The 14679-nt window shown below is 39.3% G+C and overlaps 1 protein-coding gene across 1 annotated transcript; it reads right to left on the bottom strand.

Annotated features, from left to right (window-relative positions):
- Positions 1–238: 238 nt before the first annotated feature.
- LOC143880606 (putative disease resistance protein RGA3) lies at positions 239–14331 on the bottom strand. The gene is made up of 5 exons (XM_077383592.1): positions 14122–14331; positions 13099–14030; positions 11090–13068; positions 10143–10339; positions 239–2857 (listed from the first exon to the last, which is right to left on the bottom strand). Exons 2-3 carry the CDS (start codon positions 13974–13976, stop codon positions 11139–11141), a joined length of 2808 nt encoding a protein of 935 aa, XP_077239707.1. The 5' UTR covers positions 13977–14030; positions 14122–14331; the 3' UTR covers positions 239–2857; positions 10143–10339; positions 11090–11138.
- Between the last annotated feature and the right edge of the window lie 348 nt (positions 14332–14679).

Raw genomic sequence — 14679 nt, 5'->3', positions numbered from 1 at the left:
TAAACTCCGAAATTAAAAGGGCAATGGTGAAGTAATGTCAATAACTGAACATGTTAATTGCAAAGCAAACTCAACTAATTGGGTTCACAGACCACCCTTAAAATCATGAACTGTGAATTGAACTTTGATGGAACCAAACAACAAACTTGAAAACTATGGCCTAAACAAATTCTTATGAAATAATGCAAACATAAAGTATAACTAAGTAGCGAAACGTAGAACATGACATAAACTAACTATTTCATGTTTGCATTGGATATAGAGGCCACAATCATTCTAGGAAATTATGAGATTACAATAAATGGACAATGATACGAAGTATTCATCAAATGATTCCATGTAGTTTGTCACCAATGTACAATGATTCACGGGACAACCTGTGCGATGCAGGATTGAGAGTAAATTTAGGCTGAAAATAACATGATTATTATCTGCAAAGCGAATGGCAGAGGAATGAAAAAGGAATAAAAAACAGCGAACAATTAAAAAAAATGAAAAACTGTAAGAATGCTTCAGACCTACTACCCCTTCATTCAGATCTTAAGACCAAGTTTCAAAAAAAATAAAAACATGAGCTAATTTTTTATGCTTCCAGTAATGGCAGTTGCACAACCCATCACTTAATTGCAAATTACTAATTTTGGATGCTTCCAGTAATTGCCATTTCAGTCACAACAGGACCTTCCTGGCTTTGAATTGCATACATGTATTTGTTATTTTCTTACTAAAAAATCTCAACCCTAATAAAGAAACATATTTTATTGTGAATCCAAGTTGAAAAAGAGTCGATTCAGGTGGGTCGATGATTAATTCGGGAATTTTTTAATCAGTGTTCCAATCACAGTCAAGCCTTGATGAAGAAACTTGATAATGTAAGAATGCTTCAGACCTACTAACCTTTCATTCAGATCTTAAGACCAAGTTTTAAAAAAATAAAAACGTGACTAATTTTGGATGCTTCCAGTAATGGCAGTTGCACAACCCATCAAACTTATTCCAAATGACTAATTAGAGACATTGTTTGGGGAAATTGAACATAAAAATCTAAAATAATTTGACTTGCTTCAACAACAAAAAAATACACTGTGACTATGAGAAATACCGGGACTCTCTAGGCAAAGAAGACAACCTTGCAGTTCAAATTCAACAGAATGTGTTTACAGAAGTGACAGATTTCCGGCATAAACTGATCTGTTGATCAATTTCTCCCAAGACTCACTTGTCTCTGCGATGACCTTTAGAGCATAATTTTGTTTGTGAAGGAAAGAACATTTAAAAATTGAAAAAGGTTAATGACATTGCATTTGACACTAAACCAATAAAAAATTGCAACCATTAATTCAAATTCAGTTAAAGAAATTATGGCTATCCAATATCAGCTCATGTATGCTGGAGTATTTTCGAGGAGCTAATACCACTCCTGCGGGAATTCTCTTCGAATGTGGATACGGGCCGTATATCTATATTCTATACATATATAGCTAGATGGGGAAATACTTTTCACTACTGATGTGGCCTCCTCTCTGGCCTCCTCTCGCTCTCTCAGAAGCACATACAAACCTTTAGATATAAGCTTACAAAAACATCTCTACTAATGTCTGCTTTCATTGTTCTATGTTTGTAATTTATGTCATTAGAATGCATAATTTATGCCATTAGTCAGATAAGTTATTTGTTCTGTTTGTTTTTCTTTTGAAGGATCATGTGGTTGGGGCAGTTGGTTTAGTTCTAATGAACTATGTGGCTCCTTTTTCACCAACGTAAGCTCATTGATATGTTCTTATCTTAAATTTGTATTTGTATGATATAGCTGGGCATACTACAAGGTTCAGATTATCATTTTTTTAACACTTAACTGTCTATGTGTATCAGTCCAGGCATTCGGGCCTAATGATGAGTACGCATTTCCCTTTTACCTTTCCATTGTAAGTCTTTTATATAAGTTTTCTTTTTCTTTTTTTGGAAATGGTGTTATTTAATGTCAGTATAGCGCATAGGCTATTTGAAATTTCATACATGCTGCTTAGGATATTAATTTTGGTGCCTGATTCTATTCACTTTTTTTAAAAAACTCTTTACAGCTGCTGACAGTTTGGCTCATTTTGGCGAAATTAGGATTGGAGTGACCTCATTTTCCATTCATTTTCTAATACTTGCCTTATTGTCATTCTATTCACACATTTTGTATTCATCTCATATTTGGAATATAGCATTAGATCATACCGATTTTGTACTTGCAATTCCGAATGTTTACCTTCTTTTGTCCAATCTCTTCATAAATAGAATCTTTTCATACTAAATGCCTTGGGGTTTGACTATTTTTTACCATCACCAAGTACAAATGCTAACTGTAATATACATGAAATTGTATAGGTGAAGTATGAAGCCTAACCTGGGGAACAACTGGGCTCTCAACATCTTCTAAGTTTGGTAGCTTATGAACTTCCAATATCTATAATGGACCGTTTCACTATGTCCATTTTATGGTTTTTGGGATAACCAAATAACTGTCCATCTGTGCCATGCTAAACCTTTGGCTTGCATGGGCTTGATGCTTGAGTTCTGGCTTTTGATTACTTTGCAAATATTTTAACAATATGAGTTGTATAGTATTCGGTAGAGACCTCGATGCAGGGCCCAACTTGCTTACGATCTTAGTTTTGGGCCAACTGATAAATCTAAATACATGAACCAAAAAAGAAAAGGCAAATGAAAACAAAGAATCTAAAATATGCTGGCGATCATTCCTGTCAAAAAATTAATTCATTAAATGTCACCCAGAATTTTTACCAACTTTATTCGAGATATACTCCCATCAACAGAAATACTCCCAATTGAATCTTCTTGCACCTGCATCCTTGAAACATCAAAGAAAAACACCGAAATCAATATATTATATCCATGAAAATATAAAGAATAAATAATTTAAAAGCACTCCAATTGGCGAGAGACGTTTTGCAATAGTATTTGTGGGAAATAGAATTGGCAGGAGACGTTTTGCAAGAGTTTTTCTAGGGAATGTTTAATATTTAATGGGATTCTTCATTAGAATTTAATAGGATGATTATAAACGTAATGATCATGCCTTTAGGGAAGCAGAGAAAATTTAGAAGGAAGTTGGGAGAGAGAGATATCAGGCGTAAGGATACGCAGAAGACATATTTTAGGGAGTTGTAAATTTGAAATTACTGATTGTATGCTATTTTTGGGGGAGCTGTCCACGTGGGCGTGAACAGTGAAACCCCCATCCAGCTATATTATAATAGATATCTGGTGGGGGTCCTGGTGGATCAAGAGAACTATAAAGATCAAAAGTTTAGGTTTGCTTCGAGGAACCCTAAATGAGGCTTGATGGATCAAGAGCCTGGGATCATATGAACAGGGTGAATACATGGGCATTGGCCATCCATGTATCAACGGGCCAGTAACCTACACAGGCACAGGAAGGGCTCAAAGATTGACAGAAGCGTATTTATAACGAAGGAGTGCACATTATAGAAACCTCAAGAGATAAAGGGGTATTGTGATCATCCTATGAAAATGATTTACAGGGTACGGCATGGCCCATCAAATGAATGGCTTGGATTATCCTATGAAGGGGTCCCACTATACTTTATGAAAAATATTACACTTCATGCGCATGCATTATAAAAAATCTCATGGAAATAAATAGTGGATAAATATGGGGCTTTTAAGGGGAAAAAAGAGTGAAAGAAGCATTAAAACAGCAAACCAATAAAAATAGTTGCATGGTTACCATATGAAATAGTTACCAAATGAAATAGTTACCATATGGGGCTTTTGCGATGGAAGCTAGCAATTTCCCATATGAAATAGTTACCAAGCCCTATAATAAACTGGTCGTGACCCAAAATCTCATGCATAAGATAATCTTGTGAAACAACCAGAGCAAATGTCTGTGTTCAAACCTCCTTGATAGCAAAAATCCACCTGCAATGGCCAAACCCAAAAAGAGGGTTCACATGACATGTGCCACGCGTAGGCCAACCCAAAGAAAGAGGCCACACGTGAGGGGGAGTGTTAAAGTATAAAAGATTAATAACGCCCTTCTCCAACAGCTTAAGCTCTTGGAGTTACTAGTTGTTTCACTTGGCATCAGACAGCCTAAGCTTTTGGAGTAACTGGTTATTTCACAAATCTCAAGCCTCTGATTTGTCAAGATTTGTTCTGCCATCGTTTGAATCTCGGAGCCAGCCATGTTGGTAGTAATGTCTAAGATCATCCTTGAGAAGATTCATGGGTCAAAGTGGGCAAGAACAAAAGAACGATTTCCATCACTGAAATAGTGGGGTCCACCTGAACTTTTATATGCTGGTATTTTTAGGAAAATAGTTATGCCAGCATATAATTTAACATAAAAAGGGAAATGATATTAACACTCCATTGTTTTGATAATAACGCTCAGTGTACTGAACATTTTTTCAGTAGCTGTTGAGAGTTTTCAAACCATAAAAAGAACGGGCAAAGTGTCTAGAACTCACACTTGGATCAACTCAACTCAACTCAACTCAATTAAGACTTTGCCCTGAAGAAGGTGAAAGAATCTACCTGACACTAGTTGGGTTCATCTACATGGATCGTTTTCTTCTATTATCTCCTAGCCATCAAGTCTTTCCTCACTGTTTCTACCCAAGTTATCTCGAACTTACACATGGACATTTATATCTATTCTCGTGGGGGAGTGCGCCCTTTATTCTATCATTCCCCAAGATTCTAAATTATTTAGCTTTGAGGTCAATCAAGCGTCTTCTTAAAAATGCGATTCTAAAGTTGGTTGAGGTGTTTCTCATTTTCATATTCCCTCTTTCCTTCGTTATATGCTCGACGTGAGCTCCAAGAGGCCCGAAAATTAGAAACAGGCCAAGAAAAAATCGATTTCCCTTTTCTTGATTTTTTTTCGTTATTCTCCTCTTTCAAAGAATTTTGTTTTCTTTTAGCAGATAAAATTTTATTCATTCTAGAAAGAAAATTTCTGGAATAGGGATTGAGTGTCTGACGTACTTCATGGAATTTCTGATTTTCTCGAAATGTGAAGAAATTTGCCTGCATTTGAATTCGAATTAGAGTTTGTTAATTGTCTTACTCCTTTTCCTCTGTTTCTAACAAAATGTAATGTAACATGGGATCATTCTGTGCATATTGATATTTTTTGAGAACGGCCAAGGATATCCTTCTGTGTGATTTCTAATATTTATTTTGTTATTTTGTGACAAATCATGACTGAGCTTTGGATTTTGAATTACTGGTCGGTCTTTTCATGGCCCAGTTGTTAGATTAATCCCATTTTCATCAAAAGGCTTATACTCAACGAATTCTTTATATTTTCAAGTGAAAATTTCAGAACTCAACTCAACGAAGCCTTTGTCCCAAACTAGTTGGGGTCGGCTAATGAATCCTTTAGAAAATTTTCATGAAAAAGGTGAAAGGATCTACGCGGCTCAAATTGAGTAAGTCTAATCCTGACACTAGCTGGGTTCGTCTACATGGATCATTTTCAGTAGCCTGGGAAAATTTTAAATAGGTACTGGTACAGCTAAGCTAGATTTTGTATGCTATACTCATCCTATTTTGAGTCTGAGTGATGACCCAAGAGAAAAAAAAAGGTGACAGTAGGTCCGTTCGAGGGAACCAGAATCTCAAAAAAATACACTAAGTGTATATGTACTAATTGGCATGCCATTTTATTATTCTTATGACTCTTTAATAGGCTGCAGTACAACTTTCCATTCGTAGAGAACATGTAGAATTCCACAAAATAAGATGACTGGTAACAACCACAACTCTCTGAATAATTCAAACTAAACTAAAATCGGGAAATGACAAACATTTATGATGTAAAAATCAGGAAGACTAATCCTTACCCACGTAACCCCCCCCCCCCCTCCCCCCCCCCCCCCCCCCCCAACACACACACACGCACACCATGCGCGCGCGCACACCACACACACACACACTCAAACACACAGCCTGTGATAAACTCCCAATCTTCTCAAGTTGCACCAGCCTGTGACAAACCTTGCCAATGGATCAGAACCTCATGCTTCTTCCCTCGAACTCGGTGATCAAGAGCAATTTGTGGTTGTGGAGTGATTTTATCCTCATCAATACTTGTCATAGGTGACTGTGGTTGAACATTGATATCATCTCCAATCTTCTTCTTGAGGAGAGAGACACATGGAACACTGGACACTGGATGAATGCACGAATCATCCAGTACTTCTAATTTATAAGCCACTGATCCTATGTGTTGTAGAACCTTGAGAGGACCATAGTACTTGGCATATAATTTAAAGTTCGTCCCCATAGACAATGAAAATTGGCTATATGGTTGCAATTTCAAATACACCATATCCCCGACTGAGAATTTTCTTTCCTTATGCTTGGGCTAATAAATCATCTTATTCTTGCTCGTGCTTCGCTGATTTTTTCACAGATTTCTTTGATAACTGCATCTCTCTCCATCAGCTCTTGTTCTACGGATGAAATCTTAGCTATCCTGGGAATATAAGCTAAAAGAGGAGGGGCCGCCCATATACTACTTCAAATGGTGATCGACCAATTTTCGTATGCCAACTTGTATTATAACAAAATTCTGCTCTTGTTAGCCACTTACTCCAATTATTAGGCTGAGAGCTTGAGAAACATCTGGGATACATTTCCAATGTGCGATTTATGATCTCGCTTTGACGAATCACTACGACCTTGCTTTGACCATCCGTTTAGGGGTGGTTACAATAGAACATGGCATCCCATACAATTGAAAAATGTGATTGAAGAAGACTTGAGCAACCCCAAGAGCAATGTATGAATGAAAAATCTCAATGAAGTGCACTCATTTTGATACCTCGTCTACAATGACGAAGATGGTGGATTTACCTTTGGAGAGTGGCAATCCATCAAGGAAGTCCATGGCTTTGTCCTACCCAAGGAAGCAGGATTCTTCCCTGGGAGCCTTCGATTCCCGCTTCGATTCCCGTTTCGATTCCCGCTCTGGCAACCTTGAGTAGGATTCTTCCCTGGGAGCCTTCGATTCCCGCTCTGGCACCTACCATACTTGGATGAGTGCTGCAAAATGCAGATGCGGCGCGGAACTCATCCGAAGAAAATCCTAGTCGACTCGGCACAACGCGGTCGAGTACTCTGTTGACGCGACTGAGTACTCGGTTGACGCAGTCACAATTCGGAAGATTAAAAGTAGTTTTTATTGACTGTGTTGAGCAAAATGCGGAACGCGGCCAAGGTAAAGGGAGTCGACTCGGGGGAGTCACGATGATGCAGGGAGTTTTAAAACTATGCCCGGTCGGTATAGAGAGTTGTTGTAGAGGGCCGACTGGAACGAGTTGCTCCACTTTGTGTCGTTGGCAAGTATCACGGTTCTTAATGAACTCCTTAATTCTCCTTCTCATTCCTTTCCAATAGAAGTTAGATCAGATTCGGTGGAAAGTTTTACGATAACCTTCATGTGTGCTACCATGGAATTGCTCAACTATAATTGCACTAAGTTGCGAGTCTTCTGCCAGATAAATCCTATTTTAAAAAAATAAGTTATGTGCACACACAGTGTCTTGTGATTTATGCTTATTTGAGATCTACACATGTAGACAGACATACCCAGATGAAATTTTTTTAACCCTTTTCCAGAAAACATTGTTCTTGCTATTAACAACTCCAATGGTGATCAGTGACCATTGTACTTGTAGAAAAAGAATTCGATGGAACTATGTGGAAGCAGCTCTAACTTTGCTAAAACTACTTGCAGAAAACCAGAGATGCCACCCACTGAAATCTCTCTTGATGGTCATACTAATTACTGTTGAAGCATTATGCTTTCAAGAATTTTTGCTTTTTGACGGGCTTTGGTATTTAAGAACTGATATTTTTAAAACAAGAGGGACTTCATTTCTTCTTTTATGTGACCTATTATAAATACCTTTGTCTCCCTAAAAGTTACCTTATGGTAAGTGGCTTTGGAGATTTGGAAAGGAAACCAATTTGCTTTGGAGAGAACTGATAGTGGAGAACACGGTCATGTTTTGGGGGATAGGCGACCTGGAATAACATTAGACGGAAATATCTTACCATCTAAAGGTTGTAAGGGCCTTTCAAAGAAAAAAATCTTACCGTATAAAGGTGCATTGCTAAGATTTACCCTAAGTTCCAAAGAGATACCAGGTTTAGAGTTGGGAATTGCAGTAGGATCAGATTCTAGATAGATCATTGGTGTGAATCTAATGCTCTTCAGGTGGAATTTCCCAAGCTAGCCAGGATTGCTTCTAATCGTTTATCAACAATAGAGGATTGCATTGTTTGGGAAGAATGACAAGATGGTTTGGAATATTCAATTCAGGAGGAATTTCTTTGATAGAGAGACTGACACGATGGAAGCCTTGTTTAATAGGATTCACTCGAATTGTGTTCAGAGAAGAGGTAAGGAGAGGAGAAGATGGTTATGGAAGTCGGATGGGTTGTTCTCAGATGACCCTTCTATTGCTGCCTAGTTCTATCTACTTCCTCCTCTCCTACTGGCAAAGCTTGGAATATTCTTGTGCCTCTCTCGGTTTGTGCATTCGGCTGGACCACCTGCATGAACAAGATCTTAGCAGTGGATCATTTGCACAGTCTCCAACAATTGATTGTTGATCACTACGGCTTATGTGAGGTGGACGGTGAATTTGTGGACATCTTCATCCATTATCGCATCGCTAACAAGGTTTGGTCTTTTCTTTTGGAAAAAATTGGGGTTGCTTGGGTTTTCCCTTGCCCCTATTGCAGGGTTGTTCGAGCAATAGTCCTTTGCCCCTTGGTCGATTATAGACCGAATTTTGTGGGACCTCTCATTGGCGGCGACTCTGGAATATTTGGAACGATTGAAACAGTAAAGTTTTTTAACATTGAAACTCTGGAATATTCGGATGAAATCAATTTCCGCAAAAATCAACTATATGTCATATTTTTGAATGGCATTTCCGTAGCTCGATTCCATAGAAATATATTTCACTAGGAGTTTTACACAAAAACCATGATTCGACTATGCACAGCTCCGCCTCCTCTGCCCAGTGTCGTCGACTCCACTCTTACTGTCAATAATGTCCTTCACCTCATCCACGTTGACACCGACTCTGTTGAGGAAGTCCCTAACGCTGTCATGGCACTCCCTCTAGGCCTGCTCCACCGCACTCATCTTCCCTTTGGCACCCACGAGATGGCTAAATTCACTAACCCACTCTTTAACATGAGATGCATCAATGAAAGCGATTCGTGCTCGGGATTGTCATAAGATCTACCTCTGCATACATGTTGGTCTTTATTTGAATTCCTTCAAGCCATCCAACAAAGGTATATTGCTTCTCCTTGAAATCTATTCCCACCAAATTTGGCTCCCCCATAATTTGAGTTATCCCTAAAATCAGTTTCAGTACATCCAGAGGACCACTTAGAATTTCTTAGGAAAAGTATGGAGTCCAAAACAACAACGGTCCAAGTTGCATATGTACACCTCTGTTAATGATGTACAGATAAAATTTTGTGGGCATTCCACTATATGTTTTGGCACTTGCATGTTGTAAAGTTGTACAATACAATTACATTTATGATTGTAATCACATTGATGAACCCTAATCTTTGACAACTAAAAGATTATGATGGTAATAACTCTCCATTTGGGACATACCAGAAAGCATATTTGATGTATGTACGAAGCAAAATATTCAGTTATTTGTGAGATAGATGAACCCACATCATGTGCATGATGTGGCAAGGAAATGCCATTTTCTCAACCACCATTGCTAGTCAATTTGTATCATTCTGTTCTTAATAAGTGATCATATATGACCCCTCCCAAAATCTGTTATTTGTGATAATCTAGTCTGGTATCTTTGAGATCAACAAAGGAAATAGTGAAATACAGGCAGGATGGGTTTCACACTTCCTTTTTAGCCACCCAATGTTATTTAATTACTAAGTAATGCAACGATGTCGGCCCACATCTTTTCGTGAGAAAAATATTTGTGAGGTGCTAGAAAAATTCATAAACAATGAAACACTTCCAAGTTACAACAGCCTTATCTTGAGAAAAATATATGTGCAGTTCTAGAAAATTTCATAAACACTGAAACACTTACGACAGCCTTATAGAAGGCAATCTGGGCAACTGAATACTTTGTTCCAAGCTTGGATTGTCCATCAGCTACATTATTGACCACACCATAATAAACCTTACCATCATATTGGTTTCTACAGCCCCGGAATTCAAATTGCACGTAGGCCAACTCCTTGTTTATCTTCCAAAGATACTTATTGAATAGCTGTTGATGGCTACCTGCAAAACTTCAATTAAATTGAGAAGAATAGTTCTGAAGAAAATTAGAAAAAAATCATCAAGTTTAGAAACACTCGAGTTCCTGACAGGATAATCCTGTCATCACCTATCGATGGTGTTCGACACTGGGCCACACTTTGGCCCACAACATGGCCAGTTTCCAAAATAAAACTTTTTGCTGTCGGTGTTTCGATCCATTAAAACACATCCCTCTCAAAATCTAGGTGGCTGCACTTTGGCCCACATTTTAAAAGGTCAAAGAGCAGGGCAAATTTCCAATAGAAAACTTTTTGCTGTAGGCGTTTCACGCCGATCAATTCATTGAAACACAATCCCTGTCAAAAATTATATCAAATACCCCCTCGTTTACCTTGTACATTGGAACAACAAAAATTAAGTCGATGGGCAAACCAATACAAGGTAAGTAGGTTACTCCGAAATGGTTTACCCTGAGATGTATTACTCCTTCACATCTACCTTCACTGGAACAAAAGCCTTAGGATAATGGACAAGACAGCATATAATTTAACACAAGAAAAGGGGAATGATATTAGCACTCCATTGTTTTGATAATAACACTCAGTTTACTGAATATTTTTTTGATACCCGCCCCCCCCCCCCCCCCCCCCCCCCCCCCAACACACACACACACCCCGCCTTCCTGCCACACACACACTCACACAGACAACAGCCACCCACCCACCCAACCAACCAAAACAGGAAGAAGAGCAAAGTGTATCGAATTCGCACCTCGACATTGATATCTATTCTCGTGTCCACTTTGAGAATGCGGCGGACATTAAGATGTTGAACACCTTGAAATCCTTTTAAAGTTGATAGATATGTTGGGGATGTGTGAGATCTTGGGCCAATCTTCGCCAGCTTCCTTTTGACATCGTTGCTCTAGTATCATGCCACATCCAATGATCCTCAAAGACTGTAGTGTGACGGGCAGGCCAAATTCTGGCAAGGAATTAAGTTGTGGACAGTATTCAATGACCAAATCTCGGAGGGAGGTCAGGTTTTGCATCCCCTTGGGTAGAGACTTCATACTATCACAGAATTGAATAACCAAATTTCGAAGAGACGGAAGAAGATGCAACCCCACCTCCATGGTCCAATATGCCAACTCACGACAATTGAGAATCTTCAACTCTTCAAGTTTCACTAGGGGTTGCAGAAACTCTTCCTGTAGTGATGTTAACTTTGGGAAACTTTGGATCGTCAAAGAGGAGAGAGAGGTGAGGTAAGGCGCAGCTAACCTCAAGATGTTGTCATCACAGTTCACCAATTTTAGTGTTCGAAGAGATGGAAAACATGGAAAAACAGTCAGCCCTCGACAAGTGCCAAGTGTTAACTTTTCCACTGTAGGCAGAAGATGGGGCAACTCCCTCAGCTTATCGCATTCATTTATTTCAAGTTGACGGAGGCAGGGGAAGTCGCCTTCCTGTACTCCACACCATTCCTTCAATGAATATAATGCCAAAAAATCAAGCGACTCTAGTGATCGAAAGCCCTTAACACAGCCACTACCAACAAACTCAGGACCCACATGTTCCAATCTATATACGTTATGTATGTGGGGATATTTGAGGGAGGGTAGCTGCCCAAGAGGCGGTAGAAGTTTCAATCGCCCACAATTTTTTACGGTAATGCGTACTAGGTTGGGGAACAGTGGATCCCTAATCCAATTTGGGAAAACTATACTGTTGTAGCCAACTATTTTCAGAATTTTGAGGTTTGTGTGTGGTTGGAGGGCTTCCATTACTTCTTCATCGCCTTCATTGCCATAATGCCAATCAATGAACAAATCGTCAAGGTGTTGTTTATTCTTCATATTTGCCTCTTTGGCCTCCTCCCCATTTCTCACCCTCTCAAGGTGTGAAATGTGAATTTCTCCTCTGAGGTTTATCAAGTCCTTCAACTCTCCAATCCCATTTCCACTCTCTTTGGCCCCCACAACAAATTTGCACAGTGTTTGGAGACAAATTAATTCCCCAACTCCAGATGGGATGGATTCTAATTGATCTGTTTCCTCAAGATTGAGATGCCGGAGATTAATTAGATTCCTTGTATCTACTGCTAGCTCAAGAAGCTTTCTGCACTTACTCAGTTTCAGAGTCTGCAAGTTGTAGAGGCTAGTTGTTGATTGGGGCAACATTTTGATAGGATTAACAGAGAGGTCGAGGTACCGCAGATGTTTCAAAATACCGATAGAATCTGGCAACTCTTCTATTCCGAGATTACTCAAATCCAACACGCGTAAGCATCTCAAATTTAGGAACACGCCTTGAAGGACTAGTGTATTATTGTTAGGATTGTTACCTAGAATTATTGCATGTCTCAAAAATGTGCGCAAGCCCTTTGATTTATTGCATGGATCGATTATAAAACATTCATCATTAGCAATGGATTGTGCTAGATATTGCATTAGGTCATGCATCCTGTACTTATTGTCACCATTAGACCGAGTATACTGGAACAAAGACCTCCACTTCAAGATATCAAAATACTCATTACCCACATCTTCTACTCGCTTCAATCCTCTAGGCTGAATAAATCCTTGTGCCATCCATTGCTGGACCAATTCATCCTTGTCAAACAAAAAATCTTTAGGAAATACAGAACAGTAAACAAAGCATTGCTTCAAATGTGCAGGAAGGTAATGATAACTTAATCTTAGAGATGGCAAAATGTCATTTCTTTCCGCAGGCAAATCCCAAATTTCGCTTTTCAAGATATTACCTCACTCTTTATCATCTATACTGGAGCATAAGAGGCTTCCAAGTGTCTTTGCTGCCAATGGCAAGCCTTTACACTTCTTAACAATTTCTGCACCAATCTCAAGTAACTTCGGGTGTGCATCTGAATCTCCACCCACAAAGGCTCTTTCCTTGAACAAAGATAAACAAGCATCATGGGGTAAGCCCTCCAAATGGTGGGTGTAAGTAGTGCCCATGCTCCTTGCAGCTATTTCACTTCGTGTAGTTATTATGATTCTACTTCCTCTGGCCCCAGTTCTAAATGGAACCTTTAGGAGATCCCAATCATTGTGGTCCTCACTCCACACGTCGTCTAACACGAGTAAAAATCTCTTACCATCCAGCAACTTTTTAAGTTTGCGCTGCATTGGATCCATGTCTGAGAGATCTTGTTTTGTTCCAGTTATTGATTCAATAATTGCTTTTGTTAGGTTCTGAGCATGAAATTCTTGAGGCACACATACCCACATCTTTGGTCTAAAATGATCTGCTACTGTTTCATTGTTAAAGACAAGTTGAGCAAGGGTTGTCTTCCCAAGGCCTCCCATACCAACTATAGCAATGATTGAAACACCCATTCCAGAAGATTCATTTGTTACTAGAAATTCTATCAACTTTTTTTTATCATCCTCCCTACCAAAAACACGTGTTTCGTCAATTAGAGAGCTAGTCTGTGGTCGCTCTTTGATTCCAAGTCGACTCCCGCCATCTCCCTCTTTGAGATGGAGGGCATGGCGTTCCTTTGCAATCTCATCTAATCTATCCCCAATCCCCTTTATCTTATTTGCCATGTTTCGTTCGAAAAAGGAGGTAAAATATGGTACCTGAAAGGACAGTATTCCCTTTCTATACTTGTTCTTGCCTTTCACTCTCATTCGTAGAGCATCCGTTGTGAACTCGTCCAGTACATCTTCGGCATCATGGGCAACATCTTTGAGCTTCCGAAGCCAATTTCTAACAGAATAAAACTTGATTTGCTTTTCCTCAGCATCATGGAGCACGTCTTGTATAGTTGTAAACGTAGTCTTAAGCTTTTCAAGCTCACTATGAACACGACTCAATGATCGGAACTCATCAAAGAGGGAGGAGGTCATGCTCCCAATGACTGTCTCAAGAAGAGTGGATAGAAGCGTTTCTGTCATCTTCCCAACTTCTGCCATATCTTGTGTTGCTAAGCAGAGATTTTTGCTATGGGTAGATAAGGGTTCTGAGAAAGAGGTTGTCTACGCATTTCTTTTCCAGCCAGTTTCCATTGAACAAGGAGGAGCTTAGACTTTCTACAACATGGGTCCCACTGACGTGGAACCAAAGACTAGTGGGCCTGCGGTAGAACAAGTCTATGCAACCTCAACCTTAGATTCAAGTTCCCTAACTTTTGTCTTTTTTTCTGTATGTGAAGCCTCACTTTTGTCTTTTTGTACACGTGTCATGAAACAAGAACTCGTTTGAAAAGTTTGGAAGCCGTCCAAATTGGGCTCGGATGTGGGATGCCATTCCATGTTTGACTGCCAAAAAATCATTTAACAGTACTATCTTGGCTCTCTTCTCCCTCCCCTCTCAGGCTGCAGATATATCCAC

This window comes from Tasmannia lanceolata, unplaced genomic scaffold (genome assembly GCF_043159265.1).
Source record: "Tasmannia lanceolata isolate RefF3 unplaced genomic scaffold, GAP_Taslan_0.1 ptg000007l, whole genome shotgun sequence".
Lineage (NCBI taxonomy): Eukaryota > Viridiplantae > Streptophyta > Magnoliopsida > Canellales > Winteraceae > Tasmannia > Tasmannia lanceolata.
Note: the sequence above shows the minus strand (reverse complement) of the source record. Positions and strands in the feature narration are given on the sequence as shown.

Bases quoted from the DNA above. Each gene is read 5' to 3' on its own strand.
- LOC143880606 (XM_077383592.1), bottom strand. From the start codon at position 13,976: ATGAGAGTGAAAGGCAAGAACAAGTATAGAAAGGGAATACTGTCCTTT. The intron at 13,069-13,098 runs TGATAAAGAGTG...TATCTTGAAAAG, and splicing joins CTCTTATGCTCCAGTATAGA to CGAAATTTGGGATTTGCCTG.